General features: G+C 55.4%; 2 protein-coding genes across 3 annotated transcripts in view; both read right to left on the reverse strand.

Moving 5' to 3' along the window:
* Positions 1–2,417: 2,417 nt before the first annotated feature.
* On the reverse strand, positions 2,418–9,604 carry Slc27a3 (solute carrier family 27 member 3). 2 transcript variants are annotated; one of them, XM_052730432.1, is made up of 11 exons: positions 7,585–9,604; positions 7,104–7,313; positions 6,756–6,914; positions 6,066–6,190; positions 5,628–5,822; positions 5,435–5,525; positions 5,114–5,312; positions 4,806–4,903; positions 4,572–4,702; positions 3,806–3,945; positions 2,418–3,620 (listed from the first exon to the last, which is right to left on the reverse strand). In XM_052730432.1, the coding sequence occupies exons 1-11, from the start codon at positions 8,204–8,206 to the stop codon at positions 3,530–3,532; spliced, it is 2,061 nt and encodes a 686-aa protein (XP_052586392.1). In that variant the 5' UTR covers positions 8,207–9,604; the 3' UTR covers positions 2,418–3,529. The 2 variants fall into 2 exon arrangements, with proteins under 2 accessions (XP_052586392.1, XP_052586395.1); XM_052730435.1 differs by lacking the exon at positions 2,418–3,620 and having other exon boundaries at positions 3,640–3,945.
* A 113-nt stretch (positions 9,605–9,717) lies between these two features.
* The window catches only part of Ints3 (integrator complex subunit 3), a 46,237-nt gene continuing 39,916 nt past the window's right edge, over positions 9,718–16,038 (reverse strand). The window contains exons 22-30 of the mRNA XM_052730431.1: positions 14,709–14,777; positions 13,772–13,847; positions 13,264–13,377; positions 12,895–12,943; positions 11,687–11,854; positions 11,253–11,353; positions 10,978–11,050; positions 10,652–10,808; positions 9,718–10,540 (exon numbers count right to left, since the gene is read on the reverse strand). Of these exons, the coding sequence (XP_052586391.1) occupies positions 10,463–10,540; positions 10,652–10,808; positions 10,978–11,050; positions 11,253–11,353; positions 11,687–11,854; positions 12,895–12,943; positions 13,264–13,377; positions 13,772–13,847; positions 14,709–14,777 (885 nt within the window). The 3' untranslated portion in view covers positions 9,718–10,462. The remainder of the gene's footprint in view (positions 10,541–10,651; positions 10,809–10,977; positions 11,051–11,252; positions 11,354–11,686; positions 11,855–12,894; positions 12,944–13,263; positions 13,378–13,771; positions 13,848–14,708; positions 14,778–16,038) is intronic.

The following is a 16,038-nucleotide window of genomic DNA, read 5'->3' on the forward strand; positions in this document are numbered from 1 at the left end:
CAACTAGGGGAGGGGAAGCTTCACAGAAGTCAGAGGAGTAGCTTGCTCCATCGAGCGCGGAGCAAGATGACTTCTCCAGCCTTCCTGCCACTGTGTGCGCTTGCGCAGTGAGCCTGGGGTTGCGCTGGGCAGGTCGGACTAGGTTGGAGTCTTCGGGCTGTCGTCACCCGGGTGACCAAAATCTTCTGGAGAGATGCGGCCCAGGAACTAGGAGAATGTCAAGGCCACTTACAAATGGTGCAGCTTTGCAACCCTGAGGTCTTAGTCCTGTGCGGCACAGAAGCATTTTCAGGCAATTACAAAAACATGGAGGTGGCTGTGTCTTTGCTTAGAGACATTGAAAATTGAACTCCTAGAATCTTATATATTTTTTGATTTTTCTCAATCACCTAAAAATATAAAAACATTTTGTGGGGTTGGGGATTTAGCTCAGTGGTAGAGCACTTGCCTAGCAAGCGCAAGGCCCTGGGTTCGGTCTTCAGCTTTGGAAAAAGAAAACAAAACAAAAAACCAGAAAACAAAAAACTTTTTGTGTGCATTCCAGGAAAAAAAAAACAGAGATCACACTTTTCGGATTCCTGCCTTGGGATGGGGTGCCCTTCCTCCCTCCTGGCCTTAAGTGTTCCGGAAAAGACTTCACAGCCACTGGGAGACCAGCGAGATGGCTTGGCTGAAAAAGGCACCAGTTGCCTAGCTGGACGACCCAAGTTTGGTCCCCAAGACCAGTATGGCAGAAGGAGAGAATGGACTTCAGTAAGTTGTCCTCTGACCTCCACACGTACACTGTGGCTTTGCTTCTGCTCCAGTAAATTAAAAAAAAAAAAAAAAAAAAAAAGCCAGGCGGTGGTGGCGCACGCCTTTAATCCCAGCACTCGGGAGGCAGAGCCAGGCGGATCTCTGTGAGTTCGAGGCCAGCCTGGGCTACCAAGTGAGTTCCAGGAAAGGCGCAAAGCTACACAGAGAAACCCTGTCTCGAAAAACCAAAAAAAAAAAAAAAAAAAAAGAAAGAAAGAAAGAAAGAAAGAAAGGAAGGAAGGAAGGAAGAAAGGAAGGAAGGAAGGAAGGAAGGAAGGAAGAAAGAAAAGACGGCGCACACTGTGATTTTTCCACTGTGGCTTCTCAGGGAGGCTGACCATCCCCTGATAAAAGGGCAGCAGCCTGCAAATTTTGCAGTTATCTCATAATCCTACTTTTGTTTCAACTTTTTTTTTTGTAGGAAAACCTAATTCTTTTGAATTAAGTCAGCCTGAGGCAGGGCGGTTCAAGGCCAGCCTGGACTACACAGTGAGTTCAAGGCCAACTGGGCTACAGGGAAGAGTCTGTATGAAGGGCCCCCCCACTAGAAAACAATAGGGCCTGCTTGCAAGCTTTCCCCTTGAATCACTCGTTGCAGCCTCTGAGACAGAGCTGAGCAATAGCTGGTCCCAGGACTCGGGGACAGAGTGCCAGAGTCCGCCCCTGGGTCTGTGGTTAAGCACAGGCATCCTGCACTCACAGCTAATGTTCTACTACAGAGTGCAGTCTGAGGTCAGCATTTAGGCCAGCACTGTTCAGTAGAAATGCGTGAGCCATAATGTGAAAAACAGGAGACACACTGAATAAACTGAATGATTTGAAAGATCGAGAGAGAGAGAGAGAGAGAGAGAGAGAGAGAGAGAGAGAGAAAGTGAGCCGTGTAACTCTAAAGTAGCAATGCTTTATTAAGGTTTTAACTCCATATAGTCAAGATTGTATCTCCTCCTGTAAGCAATATATAACGTAAAAACATTCTATTTATTTTTTTGAAAAAGGGTCTTATGTAGCCTAAGCTGGACCTGAACTCACTCTTTCGCCAAGGATGACAGACTTCAGATCTTGCCTCTGCCTCCTGAGTGCTAGGATCACAGGCATGTGCCACCACAGTGGGCTTTATGGTTTTATGTGGTGCTGAGCATCAACCCTGGGTTTCCTGAAAGCTAGGCAAACACTCTACTCACTGAGCCAAACCCCCAACCCCCTATTGTTTTTGGGATGGGTTTCTGCTGTTTCCCAAGCTGGCCTCAAACTCCTGGGAGTGATTCTCCCAGGGGTTGAGAATACCAGTGTACATCACTTTCCTTGACTATAAAACAACTATTAATGAATTTGTGTCCTAGACTTTTCATGTGGTATGTATTGTATGCATATTGCATATTTACGGCAGATCCCACTTTTGACTAACCATACTTCAACCTCTCTCTCATGTGGCTAGCAGCTACCTGAGCAGACAGTGCACATTTGGGTCCATGATTCCAAAGGGAAGAGGTGTCCACTCAGCTCTTGGGCCGGGAAGACCTGGGCAGAGGTGGTAGGGGCTGCCAGAGCGGCTGCTGTTAGCCAGCTGGCACCTCTGCCCACCCACCCCACCCGGGCTTCCCTCACTATGGTACTCTTTAGCAGTGAGCCCAGTTCCTAACGAATCAGTCAGTGTGTGGGTGCTGGCTCTATTTTCAGGGAGGCTGAACTGAGCTTGCTGGTGAACATGGGGTGGGATGCAGGCTTGGATATCAAGAGGGCTGGCAGTAGGGGTCCAAGCTTTGGAGGCGAGGCGTGTTTCTTTCCTTTATACAAATAACTAGCACTCGGGAGGCAGAGCCAGGTGGATCTCTGTGAGTTCGAGGCCAGCCTGGGCTACAGAGTGAGTTCCAGAAAAGGCACCAAAGCTACACAGAGAAACCCTGTCTCGGAAAAACAAAAACAAAGTAACTAGATAACTCTTCTTGTTTATTTAAAAATTTTATGTGCATATGCCTTCATGTATGTATGTGTACAACACACATACAAGCCTGATGCCCACAAAGGCCAGAAGAGGGTGTTGGTTCCTGGGAACTGGCGTCACACGCAGTTGTGAGCTGCCTGAGGAATGCACCGAGAACTTAGCAGCAGCAGCAGCCAGTGCTCTTAGCCACTGAGCCCTCTCCAGCCGTCGATGGGTGTTTCTCACCACTCATGTTGGGGAGGGGGTGAGGAGGAGAGAGAAAACAAAGAGAAGGCCCCAGCTCCAAACAGAGGCACCATGGTTCCTGGGAGACCACCTTTCCAGATGGTCTCCTTCAGGAGACAAGGAGAGCCCTCTGTCTGTTTCCCAGCATCCCTGTTATGCCTGTAGATTCTCAGAACCCCCTGCTGAGGGACTGTGGAAGTCAAATTTCCCCTTCTTGAAGTGGGTGACCAGGAACAGAGACACGGGAGTCTTGAGGCTGAGGGCTCCCTTCCCCTGACCGGCTTCTCGAGATCACAGTACCTCCTTCCCCAGCCTGCCCACATTTGTTTTCCATGGTTGAGACTTCCTCAGGACCAGCCACACATAAGGCTGTGGTGAGGTGTGAGCAGGCCGCGACGGGATGGGGAGGGCGGGGCGGTGGGGCGCAGTGTTGGCAGTGTTTCTGAGCGCCTCCATCTGCTTCTGCCATCAGAGGCGATCCTTTGGGATCCCACAGCTCCTGAGACACAGCAGTGTCCGCAGGAGCACAAACATCAACCGCCAGGGCTCCTCCAGGACCAACCGGGGTCAGATGCGGTTATCAGAAAGAATCAGCCACAGCTCAGGGTCACACAGGTCAGGACAGGAATGTGGAGCCCGTGGCTCTATGGGAATGCAGCTGCACAGACACACAGAGATGAGCCAGAGAAGCTCCAGCTGTTTATTACAAAATAATAATGACTTCCATATACAAAAGATAACCCGACAACCCCTGGTACAGCCATGGTGGCCTGTACCCCCAGAGGCCCTCCCTTAAGTGGAAGGTCTCAGATTCTAAGGTCTCCAGATAGGAGGGCACTGTACCGGGCAGGTGTGAGGGGCAGGTAGGCACCCGCATCCTGGTCCAGAACATAGAGAGGATCAGACAGCGCCCTGGGGTCAAAGCCCTCATTCGCCATCCTAACCTTCTGCTGTTTGAAGGTCTCGGTGGTGGCCAAAGACTCCTGGGGAGAGAAGGGTGTTTTCAAAGGGAGTTGGAGGAAAAGGAATCTGTCCACTTAGTTCAGGTGAGTTGCCTGAACTCTGGTCAGGGGCAGGTATGAGGGAAGGGGACATCATGTAATGTAGCAACAGAGGAGGTAGCAACAGAGAAAAGCGTGAGCCAGGCCTGAAGAACGCGGGGGGGGGGGGGGGGGGGTAAGAAGGGAGACAACCCAGTCAGCAAAGAGCTTTCCATGCAAGCATGAAGACCTGGATTCAGTCACCAGCACCTGTAAGGACTGCTGGGAGAAGGTGGAGTCAGGAGCATCTCTGGGATTCACTGGCCCGTCTACCCTAACTGGTAAGCCTACAAGCCAAGAAGAGACCCTGCCTCAAAGGAGGTGGCTGGCATTCCTGAGGATGACTCCCAAGGCTGTCCTCTGCCTCCATATTCTCATGGACACACCCAAGCATGCACATGTTCGCACACACACAAGATAAAAGCGGGAAATGAGAAGCATATGTCTAGCAGGGGGAAGTGTCCTTTCTCTTCAAGGGGTGTCTTACGTTGGGTCCCTTTGTAGAGTTAGGGGACCACTTACAGCTGCAGATATGTGGGTGAGGGGTTGGGCCAGGAGCAGCCGGTTACCTGGAGCCTGAGGAATCGAGGTCGGGCATAAGGTGGCAAGTTCTCAGATACATGGGCGTAGAGCTGCACAAGGTCCAAAGCCTGCGGAGGCCGCAGGGCCAAAGCTGCCATGCCAGCCCGGCCTTCGTGCCCTGGTGGGTGTGGGAGATACATAAGCCCTTCTAGTCCTGGTGCCTGAGCACTACTATATGGGGTACCGGGCTAGACGACTCCCCACATTCCATGCCTAAGCACCTGGCACCGTGACTCCATAGATGTTCACCTCCTGAAGGAAGTCCAGGGCCTCGAGGACCTCAGCCACTTCAGTTGTGGCCACATTCTCCCCCTTCCACCTGTTGGGAGAGCAGAGAGAAATGGAGATGGACTAAGGGCTTATAATATTGCTGAGGAGATAGAGAGGCTAGGGCCTAATGCTGCTGACGAAGCCTGAGAGAGAGAGATGGGGTTGGACTTGGGATGAGGTGGGAAGAGCATCGAGTTGGGTTTCTGAGGTTTGAGTCGCTGAGTTTGAAAGTCTGGGAAGATCGGCAAGCTACAGATACCTGAAGGTGTCTCCGGTGCGATCATGGAAGTGAAGAAAGTCTTGCTTATCACAGACCAAGAGGTCCCCGGTATTGAAGAAAACGTCTCCAGGCCAGAAGACATCCTTCAGCAGCTTCCCCTGGGCCAGTTCTGGAGCCCCAGCATAGCCCAGAAAGGGGGACTGCTGGCTCACCGGGGCCACCAGTAGCCCTGGCTCACCTGGAAAAATTCTGGGGTCACGAGTGGGTTACCCAATGTCACGGGGACCTCTAGGCCCCACCCCACCTCAGTCGCCAAGTCCAAACCTTGTCTGCCAGCTTCATCCCAACCCACGCACAAACCTGGAGATGTGGCCACACAATGCCCCTGGGCATTCCGAATAGGCTCCCCTGTCATGACATCATATCGAATCAAGGAGAAGGGGAAGACGTGCTGGGGAAGGGGAGAGCCACACTGGGTCACCAGCTTCAGGAGCCTCCTTTCTCACTATCCCCCTGCTGCTCCAGGGGTGCTCATGCTCTTCCTGCCTCTCACCTTGTAAAGCCAGGAAGCGCGCCCCACCGCCCCCGGCTGTCCCGTGTAGTTGAAAGTAGCCACGTTGCCCTCAGTCATTCCGTATGTCTCCAGGATCTGCAGAGGTCCAAAGCGCCGCACAAAGCGCTCCCAGGTGTCGGGGCGCAGCCCGCTGCCCACTGCCAGCCGGACCTTGTGGCCATGCTCCGCCTGGCTCTGGGATGAGTGAGAGAGGGGCACAGGCTGCAATATCAAGCTTCCAGATCCCCGGGGGGGAAGTTCTGTTGCTCATTCTCCAGGACCTCCTCCCACCGTGCGCTCCCTCCCTAGGCGTCGGAGGGCCTGTTCAGCTGTGGGCTACTGGCACGGTACTGTTTCTTCCCCCGGCTTCCTCTCTCCAGCTTCCAGAAGACGGTCTCAGTGTCGCCTGCTGTCTGGCCTGCTCTGAAGCCTACTCACCGGGGGCTGGTTGACGAGGTATCGGCACAGCTCTCCAATGTACTGGAACACCGTCACTCCGTGCTTCTGGCAATCTTCCCAGAACTGGCTAGCTGAGAACCTGGCCTTCAGCACCACCGTGGCCCCTGCCAGGAAAGGGAGGGGGGGGGAGATCAAGAGATGACCCTCACCACCTCTGCTCCCTGGGAAGGACCTGCTGGAGTCGTGTCTTCAGGAGGCTGTGGTGGCGAATCCTTTCTCACTTGTGTTTGGCAAGGCTAATAGTCCTTTCTGGATTGATATAATCCTTCTCCGTTGTCTCCCTGAAGTCTAGAGTCTGTGAGCTGTGCAGCCTCCTTGGCTGCTCAGCCTGTGGCCCTGAGTGGGTAATGTTTCCTACTATACACCAGGAGTTTCTACCGTAGGGACCGCCTCCCTCTGCCCGGGACTCAGGACACCTCCCCGGCAAGGCAGGCATCGAAGGTACTTCCGCACTTGCCGAAGCCGTGGTGGCTCTTAGCCAGTGAGTCACACATCAGATATGTACATCACGATTCCTAACAGCAGCAAAAGTACAGTTATGAAGTAGCAATGAAATAATTTGATGGCTGGGGGCGGGGGTCACCACAGCATGAGGAACTGAATTCAAGGGTCACAGCATTAGGGAGGTTGGGAACCACTGCGCTAGAGAGGTATATGACGAAGACTGACCAATGCCCAAGCAGCCCACAATGCCCAGCAGGGAGCCGGACATGTGGTACAGTGGGAGCGCGAGGTAGATCACATCCTTCTGGTGGACGCCACACAGCTGGTAGAACCCCTGGCACTGCAGGACCTTCAGGTGACTGATGCGAGCAGCCTTGGGCAGGCCTGAAGGGTGGCAAGAGGGGGGACGGTCAGATGAAGGGTCTGAGCTCCATGTCCTGGGGACGTGGGTAGTTTGGGGAGTGGCAGGAGAGAAGCTGTGCCTGGGATGGTGTCCAGAGGGACCTGGAAGTTTAAGAGGCCCCAGTCCTCTCCGCAGACCTTGCCACCCTCTGCCTCAGTGTCTGTCCTCACCAGTAGTGCCAGAGGTGAAGATGTACAGGCAGGTGTCCATTATGCTCTGGGGGGCCGAGAGGTACCCAGGCACTGGCTCGTCCACTTGGGCTGCTGCCTCAGACATCAAATTGCTGATTCCAGCAAGATGAGTTTCGGGGCCCGTCGCCCACAGGTGGAGCCCCATGGCTCTCAGGGCCGGCAGGTCCGGCTCCAAGGACTCCAGGAACTCTACAGGGATGGGCAAATGCAGCTTCACGGCTCTCCAGCTACCCTAAAGCCCTTCATCACCCGTTGGCTTGCTCTCTGTCCCCGTGAAATGCTCTAGGGTGAGGGTGGCACTACGGGTGGACCATATCGCGCCTGGGACCTGTAATCCCACGGCCTGGGAATCCTTTGGGTTCGGCACCATCCCTTCCCAAACCCAGGGCCTCTTATTCCCACTCACTTCTGCACTTCTGTTCCGGGACCAGACACGCCCCTTCTGGCGCGGCAGCCTTACCTGGAGCCAGCACCATCGCGCTGGCACCGCAGCTGCGGAGGCAGTGCAGCAGGGGCCCTCGGCGTAGGGCGGTGGGCACGAAGGCCGTGCGCAGGCCGGCTTTGGCCAGTCCGAACCAAAGCCATAGGAATTCCGGGCCCGCGGGGAGGAGCAGCGCCACAGTCGCCCCGGGTGCCAGAGGGGGTGCGGTCGTCCCTCCTCCCGCCGCCGAGTCTCGGGCGGCAGGCGCCGCGCGTGCGCCTTCCTCGGTGCTGCTAGTGCCCGAGCCGCCGCGGTCCCCGGCCCAGCCGCGTGCGTGCAAGAAGGCGCGAGCAGCCCGGTTGCTCTCGCGCTCTGCGTCCGCGTAGCTGAAGCGCCGTGCTCCGTGAATGAGGAAGGTGTGAGCCGGACGCTCCCGGGCCAGGTGCGCAAGGCGCCAGGCCAGGCTGCAGCCGCCCTCGGGGCTCTCCGGGTCTGCGGCCGCGGCAGCCAGCGCGCGATCTCGAAGGGCCCTTTTGCAGCGGAGGGCGCGCACTGTGAAGGCCAGGTCGGCCAGCAGCCAGCGCAGCTGGGGCCAGAGGTCCAGCTTCAGCAGCAGAGGCAGCAGCAAGAGTAGAGGCAGCAGCAGCAAGAGGGCCGCCATGGTGCCCTCTTCCTCTGGTCCGCCCTGGCCGCTCGCATACACTCCGGGTGGTCCCTCCTGAAACACTGATCTTGGTCAGGCTCCGGGAACGCTAGTCCCTGGGATCGTGGCGCGCGTGCGCTGGCACCCGCCCTTCCCACCCAGCCTCTGCGGTGTGGCGCGGGAGCCAGGAGTGGGGGGCGGCCCGGCCCTCCCCACAGACCAGGCCCCGCCCTAGGCGCACACGCTTTGGAATTTGACTGCTGGTGGCCAGCAGCCTGCAGTCTGAAGAGGTGCCTACCCTCATCCCTACAGAGGTGCGTTTTCAGGGCCGGCTAAGCTATTGGCTGGCTGCAGGAGTCCTGGTCCAGGAGCCAGGGCGCATCTGTCATTCTTTCCTTTGGTGGTTCTTTATCACCCGTCATGGGATGGTAAGATTGCTCTCTTTCCAAGGAGTCTGAAGAATTTGGCCCCTGGCCCGTTCGGTTCTGCAAGTCCAGGCAGGACAGCCAGATCCATGTGCTGTGCGGGCTCCAGCTAGCAGCAGCAGTAGCAACCCCAGGGAATGGGTGGGGTCCTGAGAGTTAAGTAGGGGAAAGGTGGAGGCCAGACTGCCAGATTTTTGGAGGGAGGCCCTTCATTTTTAGGCAAGGATACAATAATTGGGACCAGCCAGCAAATGCTTCCCATCCTGGTTTTAATAGGTGCATGGAAACTGGGGATGGGAAGAGGAAGAGAGAGGCCTCTGGGGGTTTAGATTTTTAAAAGTAGTGGCTTTCAGGGAGCATGGATTCTCTGAAGAGTCAGATGTCTAGGCTGAATCAAGGAAGTATAAGCACCGTCTTCACGCCTCTCCTCAGCAAGGCGTCGAATGTTAAGGGAACTAAAAGCAAAGCCCGGGCTGCTTCTCTGCTGCAGCCAGACTAGGAAGGTCTCCTATCTCTGGTATTAGAACTGCATCCTCTCCTTCAAACCTCAACGTTGAGCATCCTTTCCTGCCAACCCCTTACAAAGCATGCTTAATAAGGCAGAGGACAAATACTAGCTTTTGAATGATCTGGAGTTGTGCATATGAGTATTCACGGGTGGGAAGGCCCAGAGTGGATGTCAAGATCCTCCATCTCATTCAATGAGGTGGGTCTCTCAACCGAGCCCTGAGCGCACCAATATTAGTAACTCTAGCCAACTTCCTGCCTTCTGAGCACTGGGATCACAGGCAGGCCACCACATCCACATGTCATTTACATGGGTTCAGGGGTCAGAACTCTGGTCCCCACACTTGTGTGGCAAGAGCTGGATCTACTGAGCCGTCTCCCCTGGCACCCTCCGAAAGATGAAGTTCCTGAGAGGCAATGGGCAAGGCCAGCCTGCGGAGACATGGTGCCAACATCAGCTACTGAGTGGAGGAAAAGGTCAGATGCCTGACTCACACTTTTAGCGGGAAGGGTAGCCAATCCCTCCTGTAGACATTGTGTTGGGGGGCGGGGCACAAGTAAAGGCATCAAACTAAACAGAGGCACTTACACACAGGATGAACACAGATATCAACTCAGGCACAAAAGATGCTCTGGCTTGTTTCATTATCACTTAAAAACAATTTTAAAACTCGATTATCTTTGCCAAAGAAAAAAGCAAAAACAGAACCACAGAAATCAGGCCATTTGACAGTTCTGAGGAACTTGCCTCTGGGACTCCCCTGGGCTCTGGCTCAGCTTGAAGTGTCAATGTTGGGCCAACCCAAGCATCCCAGGCGCAGCAAGAGGCTCTCACGCTGTCATCAGGTTCTTTTCTGAAGGCTGTGGCATCTGCCCAGATGGGCACTGCCCACCCCAGGTCAGATGCCCATTTCACACTGGTGTATAGACCACCGTCCACAGACTACAAGTCTGTTCAGAGAATGCAGACTGAAGGGAAGCAGGAGGAACACCCATCCCTGCAGCATCTGCTGTCATCCTGGCTTCTCTGTCCAGCAGCCTCTTGATCACTCCCTTCTCTGTCCAAACGGCTCTTTGGAGACTGGGGGAGGAGCCAAAGGCTAAGGACTTTCGCCATGATCTGGTCTGCACAGCCTCTGGCTGCTGTGAGAACCTACCCGTGGGAGCAGCAGCCGAGAGGGGAGGCAAAGAGCTGCAGGCCCTGGGGTAGGAGGGGTGGGGCTGCATGGAAGTTTCTCAGGCTGGGCCACAGGAAGCAGCTCGATCCTACCCCAAGTGAGGGGGGCTAGGAAGGGTACACCCTTGCATCTCTCAGGCTGGGGCGGGGTGGGAACACCGGGCCTCAGTCACTGTCAGAACCCACAGCAGAGGAACCTTTTCGTTTTCGTTTGGTGGGCTTAGGCTTCGTATCTTCTTCCTCCTGGAAGAAATGGGGGGCGGAGGGAAGGCGATTACTAGCCTGGGCAGTGGCTGGCCACACCCTACCTGTGTCTATCACGCCCTCCTCCCGTGCCCTGGCTATGGGTCTCACCGAGGCACTGCTGGAACCCGACTCTTCTTCAGCATTGGGGGGCTGGGCAGTATTCTTTCGACTTCGAGGGCTGGACAGGGCGGCCTTCCTCCGGCTCTTGGGTGGCTTAGTGGAAGAGTCCTCGTATTCCTCCGCCAGGGAGAAGAGGTCGCTGAACCTAAGAGGAACAGGCTTCCTGAGATGGGCATCCTGCCCGGCCCCTCCCTCCGTGTTCTCAGTAGCTGACCTAGTCTCTGTTTCTCAAACCCAGGATCTTGCTGGTCAGTAAGCCTATGTCCCCAGCAGCCCTCTTCTCCCCACTATTTCCCAAAGAAGAAGGGGCTCACTTCATCTTGTGGGCTTCGTCACAGCTCGCCTGGACATGCTGCAGCGCCTGGAGGATCGGTGTCTGGCTAAAAACTACAGAAGGGAGAGGAGGGAAGCACAGTTAGTGTGTCAGGAAGCTTACTACACAGCATCAAAAGTCGTTTCTTCTGTGGGTTTGAACAATGGTCTTGATATCTCATCCCTGCCCCCTGACTGGCTGGAGGGGATTTGAACCAGGGCAGCACCTCCCCCAAAATGGCCGAAGAGGAAGGGAGCAGGAAAGGGGGCAGCATACAGTTTTGCTTGGTGTTGGCTAGGTTGAGTCTTAGGTTGTCCAGGTGCTCCAGGATCTGCTCCAGGGTCAGCTGGGCCAGCTTGCTGCTAGAGCTCCTGAGGCTGCATTCGGAGACAGGGAGTCAAACACTCTCCACTCCACCAGGCCCTCCTTAGGTCACAGCAGTCCCCTCAAGGACACAGGGCTGGGGAGGGCTCAGGGGGTGTGCACTTGTGGGACTCAGGGACGGTCCTGTATTAGAGGTCACCCACAAACCAGGCTGGTATAGCACCAGCAAGCCACCAGCCCTGGGCAGCAGTCCTCGACCGCAGCCTGCCCTGGTGAAGAGCGACTGCAGTGCCCAGGTGTGTGTGGGACGGTGCCCAGGTGTGTGCGGGGCGGCGCCCAGGTCTGTGTGGGGGCGGCGCCCAGGTGTGTGCGGGGTGGCGCCCCACCTCTGCCTCTTGCGCGGAAGGCTGTTGTTCTTGATGAGCAGGGCCTTGATGTGCTCTGCCAGCAGCTCGTCATGCTTCATGCACCAGTGCCTCAAGATGCTGGTGGTGAACTGGTCGTCTGGATGGCAGGGCCTGCTCAGCACCATCTTCACCATCTCCTCGCTGGGCCTGCGAACGAGAGCAGGCTGGGTGCCACGCACACATAGCTGTCCGGCCTGGGAACTGCTACATCTCTGCCGATGCTGATTCTCCAAACGCCGGCCTCCTTGCCCCTGGGCTTCCTCCTCTCACATCTCCCCCCTTCTCTTTGGGCCAAGGAATTCCTGGTTTCGTTCTCTGAAGAAGCCAGATGAGAAGTGAGATTCTCCCACTTCTGGGGTGGTAGGAGGCATGCCTGTGGATGTCAAGAGTGAGGCCCTGACTCCCCCAGAGCAGGCAGAAGACCCAGGAAGCAAAGGGACACAGAGCATGCTAGACAGATGCCCCGGAGTCCCACAGTCCTGTACGGCTGTCACCTTAGGTCAGCTGAACATCCAGGCTGAGGGGAGCGGGAGGGAGGGTGGAAGCTGCAGTCCCCACAGGACCCTCCCTGACTTTCCACTGCCATTTCTAGGTCTCAGGCAAGACAGGAATAAGACGGAAGCAGGCTGCACTCCCAGCACTTACAGCGGGGCAGGGCAGAAGAACCAAGAGTGACCTCAGGCTACAGGACTATGTGGAGGTCAGCGTGGGCTGTAAGAGACCCTGCCTCACAAACAAACCAAACAAACGCAGGCAAAAGAAAAAGAGTTGGAAAAGGAACATGGCTGTTCCAAGGATCTGTCCAAGGCTGCTGCCAAAGAGGGATCAGGACGGAGGAGGCCTCTGCCCCCTCTCCCCAACACCTCCCTCAGGCAGGGCAATGGGGCCAGTGGCTCTTCTCTGTCAGGTGATGAAGGCAGGCAGGTATGGTCCCTTGCCCCTGACCTTCCCTTTTGATGAGCCTGTGGCGGTCTGAAGAGCGTGGGGAGGAAGAGGAGCAGCAGAAAACAGGGCCGTCCAGTCCCCACCTCCCTCTTCTGAGGGCAGCCCAGGGAGCTGCTTATTTGTGAGTCAGCCAGGGGAGGGCAGGGACAGGCAGATGGCCATGATAGGAAAGCAGGACCAAAGGAGCAAAGCTCAGTATCCCTTGGAATGTGGAGGCCTGGAGCCATCCGTTTGGAACTCACTTCTCTCTTCGGAGCTGAAGCAGGAGACAGGACAGGGCCTCTGGGTGTTCTGTGGGGGAGGAGAAAGGTTTTTCAGGGGAATGTATCATTTCAGGAGGTCAGGTGAGTATGTGAGTACTTCTCCTATCCCCTAGTGGTTCCAACAACCACTGGAACAGAAAGAACAGTCTTGTTCCAAGAACCAGGAAGAACCAGTGCCTCACTCAGTCTGGAGCTGCTGGGGCCTGGTGCCCTGCTCAGAGGAGGCCTGCAGGGCTAACTCTAGTGCACAAGTGTGTCTTGGTGGTGAGGAGTGTGGCCCTGGGTTACCTCAGAAGCTTGAAGGCCTCACCCACCTTCTTCTAGCCCACAGCCCACAGTCCTACTCACCCTTGTATTTGAGGTGCTGCAGGATAGGGATAATGGTCTCCAAGGGGATGTTATGGGCCAGGAAGAGCTGCCAGGCACAGTACTGCTCAAAGGTTTCCCAGTCCAGGCTCTGAACTGGAAGAGACAGAAGAAACCCTTCTGTCTGTCTGTCTGTCTGCCTGCCTGCCTGCCATCTCTCACACATACACACATGGTTGACCCACTGACTAGTAGCACCCCAAACAGACAGAGCTAAAATCTAGATCCTGTTTCTTCCCAGACAACACTGACTGCTACCGCTTTTGGAGGGCCGCAACATTCCCAGCAACCCAAGGGCTGGAGATGTGAGGGTGAAGAGCCTTTCCATGCTACAGAGCAAGACACAGAGATCAGGTAGCATGGTGCGCGCTCTCTCTCTCTCTCTCTCTCTCTCTCAATTTTCTATGCCCAGAACTACTTTTGTGTCACTGGTAAACACACAGCTGACGTCCCTTTCCTCTCCCAGGTACCTGAAGACCCGGTTACTTACTGAGTATGTTGAGGACTGAGTCCTTCCGAAACATGACCAGGTTCCCCATCATCACATGGCACACCAGCTCCTGGAGCTATGGAAAAGGAAACGTCAGACCCATTAGCTCTAAAAGAGGCCAGCGGCCAGGAGGGGAGGGATGACACACGGTTTGGAAGGTGAAGGAGTCAGATACAACAGCAACAGTCTTGCAGAACACAGGCCTGTTAGGGAAAACCTACCCACACCCTGGTGTCAAAGGCAAGGAACCACCTCTGCCTGGCCTGAGCCAGGCCTGAAATGAGAAGACCCTGGGAGGCTGGGCTCTGACCTAGTGTGGGGAGGGAAAGGCACAGGAAGGAGTCTCAATTCTAAGTCCTATGAGTGGGAACTGAGTGGACATGAGGAGAAATGAGATCCACCCCATTCAGACAGGGACTCGTGCAAAACTACAATCTCAGCTGGGTGTGGTGGTGCTCGCCTTTAGTCCCAGCACTCGGGAGGTAGAGGTAGGTGAAGCCTGGTCTACAAGGTGGGTTTCAGGACAGGCAGGGTTATACAGAGTACATGGAAGCTATAATCTCTAGGAGCCCTATGTATGGAGGTCAAGTCGAAATGGCCCGAATATTTTTATTCTTAGCTGAAGAGAAGGTCAGGCAAGAGCAAAACACACATGTATGTGCATGCACACACATCTGCCCACCCTCAGATTTATTTCCCTGTGCAAACAGGAACTTTCAGAGAACATGGAGAAATATCAGGGAAGATGGCCTTGACCCCAGCTTCTCTCTTGGGCTTTGCTTTGCCCTAATGGCCTGAAGGGCACCCACATGCAGTGGGAGGCAGAGTGCCTGAGGGGTGTGGGCTCTCATGTACAGGCCTAGAGAGAAAACACGGACCCTGTTCTCCCTAGTCCTGCCCTCCAGACCTTGTTGGAGATGTCAAAGATCATGTTCACCTGTGCAGAGTCAATTACGGCCACGATCATGTTCAACAGCTCCCCGCTTCTCAAGGTCTCATCTGGAAACTAGACAGAAAAAGACGGTGATGGGGGTGGGAACGTGGGTGGGACGTTCATCTAGCCTCCCCACCCCCATCATAAACTAGGGTTCAAGTCCTGCACAGAAGCAAACAGCTACAGATCTGGGAATCTGAGCCTTGTAAACCCCAGGTTTCAGTGTCTGTGTATGTACATCGTGAGCGGACTGTGCAGGAAGAGAGGAATGGGGGGCTGGGAGATAAAGCCAGAGCTGACAGGGCTTGGACACGATGGCCAGTTCTGTTCTCTGCATGCCTGGCAATGGAGAAACCCAATCTGAGCAGTCTCAGCCACAGAAAAGGTCAGAGGGGGCCTGGGTCTGGGTCTGTGTGAGGGCCCGGGTGGAGAGAGAACGGGGAGGGGATGCCTCCTATGCCCCTCCTCCCTCCAGGCCTGGCTGGGATCACAGTTCCTCCTGCCATGCCCACACCCTAAGCCTCATTTCCCCCTTCCTGGGAACTTTTGCCAAGAGGAGGAAGAGCTCATCTCTCCCCTCTATCCCATCTCTGAGAGAAGATTTCAAACCAACAGGGAAATGAAAGTGAGTCTCTACTGCAGAAGCGCTGGCCCCGTAGACATCAAAGAAGCTTTGGAGATAGGAACAGGGACCTTTCTACTTCAGGAGACCTGTCCTGGCCCAGAGGATACAGCTAAACCCGAGAAGCCAAGTAAACAGGCGGAGACTGCAGCTCACATTAGAGCTGAACCACAGAATACAACTTTTGAGAAAAGCCTCAGCTTATAACAGAGGGGGAAAAAGACAGCCATGTACGGGATGCAGTGACCACTGAAGTCAGGGGGTGCGTAGACACGGGAGGCAGTGACCACTGAAGTCAGTGGGTGCGTGGACACGGGAGGCAGTGACCACTGAAGTCAGTGGGTGCATGGACATGGGAGGCAGTGACCACTGAAGTCAGTGGGTGCATGGACACGGGAGGCAGTGACCACTGAAGTCAGTGACCTCTGAAGTCAGGGGGTGCGTGGACACGGGAGGCAGTGACCACTGAAGTCAGGGGGTGCGTAGACACGGGAGGCAGTGACCACTGAAGTCAGAGGGTGCGTGGACACGGGAGGCAGTGACCACTGAAGTCAGTGGGTGCGTGGACACGGGAGGCAGTGACCACTGAAGTCAGTGGGTGCGTGGACACGGGAGGCAGTGACCACTGAAGTCAGTGGGTGCGTGGACACGGGAGGCAGTGACCACTGAAGTCAGTGGGTGCGTGGACGGCACCTCAAGAGTATGCAATAG

Source organism: Peromyscus californicus, unplaced genomic scaffold (assembly GCF_007827085.1).
Source record: "Peromyscus californicus insignis strain IS unplaced genomic scaffold, ASM782708v3 Scaffold_9__1_contigs__length_137607984, whole genome shotgun sequence".
Classification (NCBI taxonomy): Eukaryota; Metazoa; Chordata; class Mammalia; order Rodentia; family Cricetidae; genus Peromyscus; species Peromyscus californicus.

Excerpts from the sequence above, each read along its gene's own strand:
- Slc27a3 (XM_052730432.1), bottom strand. The coding sequence starts at position 8,206 with ATGGCGGCCCTCTTGCTGCTGCTGCCTCTACTCTTGCTGCTGCCTCTG. Across the intron at positions 6,191-6,755 it reads TGTGGGCTGCTTGGGCATTG|GGGCCACGGTGGTGCTGAAG; the intron begins GTCAGTCTTCGT and ends CTTTCCTGGCAG. Across the intron at positions 4,703-4,805 it reads CTATGGAGTCACGGTGCCAG|GGCACGAAGGCCGGGCTGGC; the intron begins GTGCTTAGGCAT and ends CACACCCACCAG.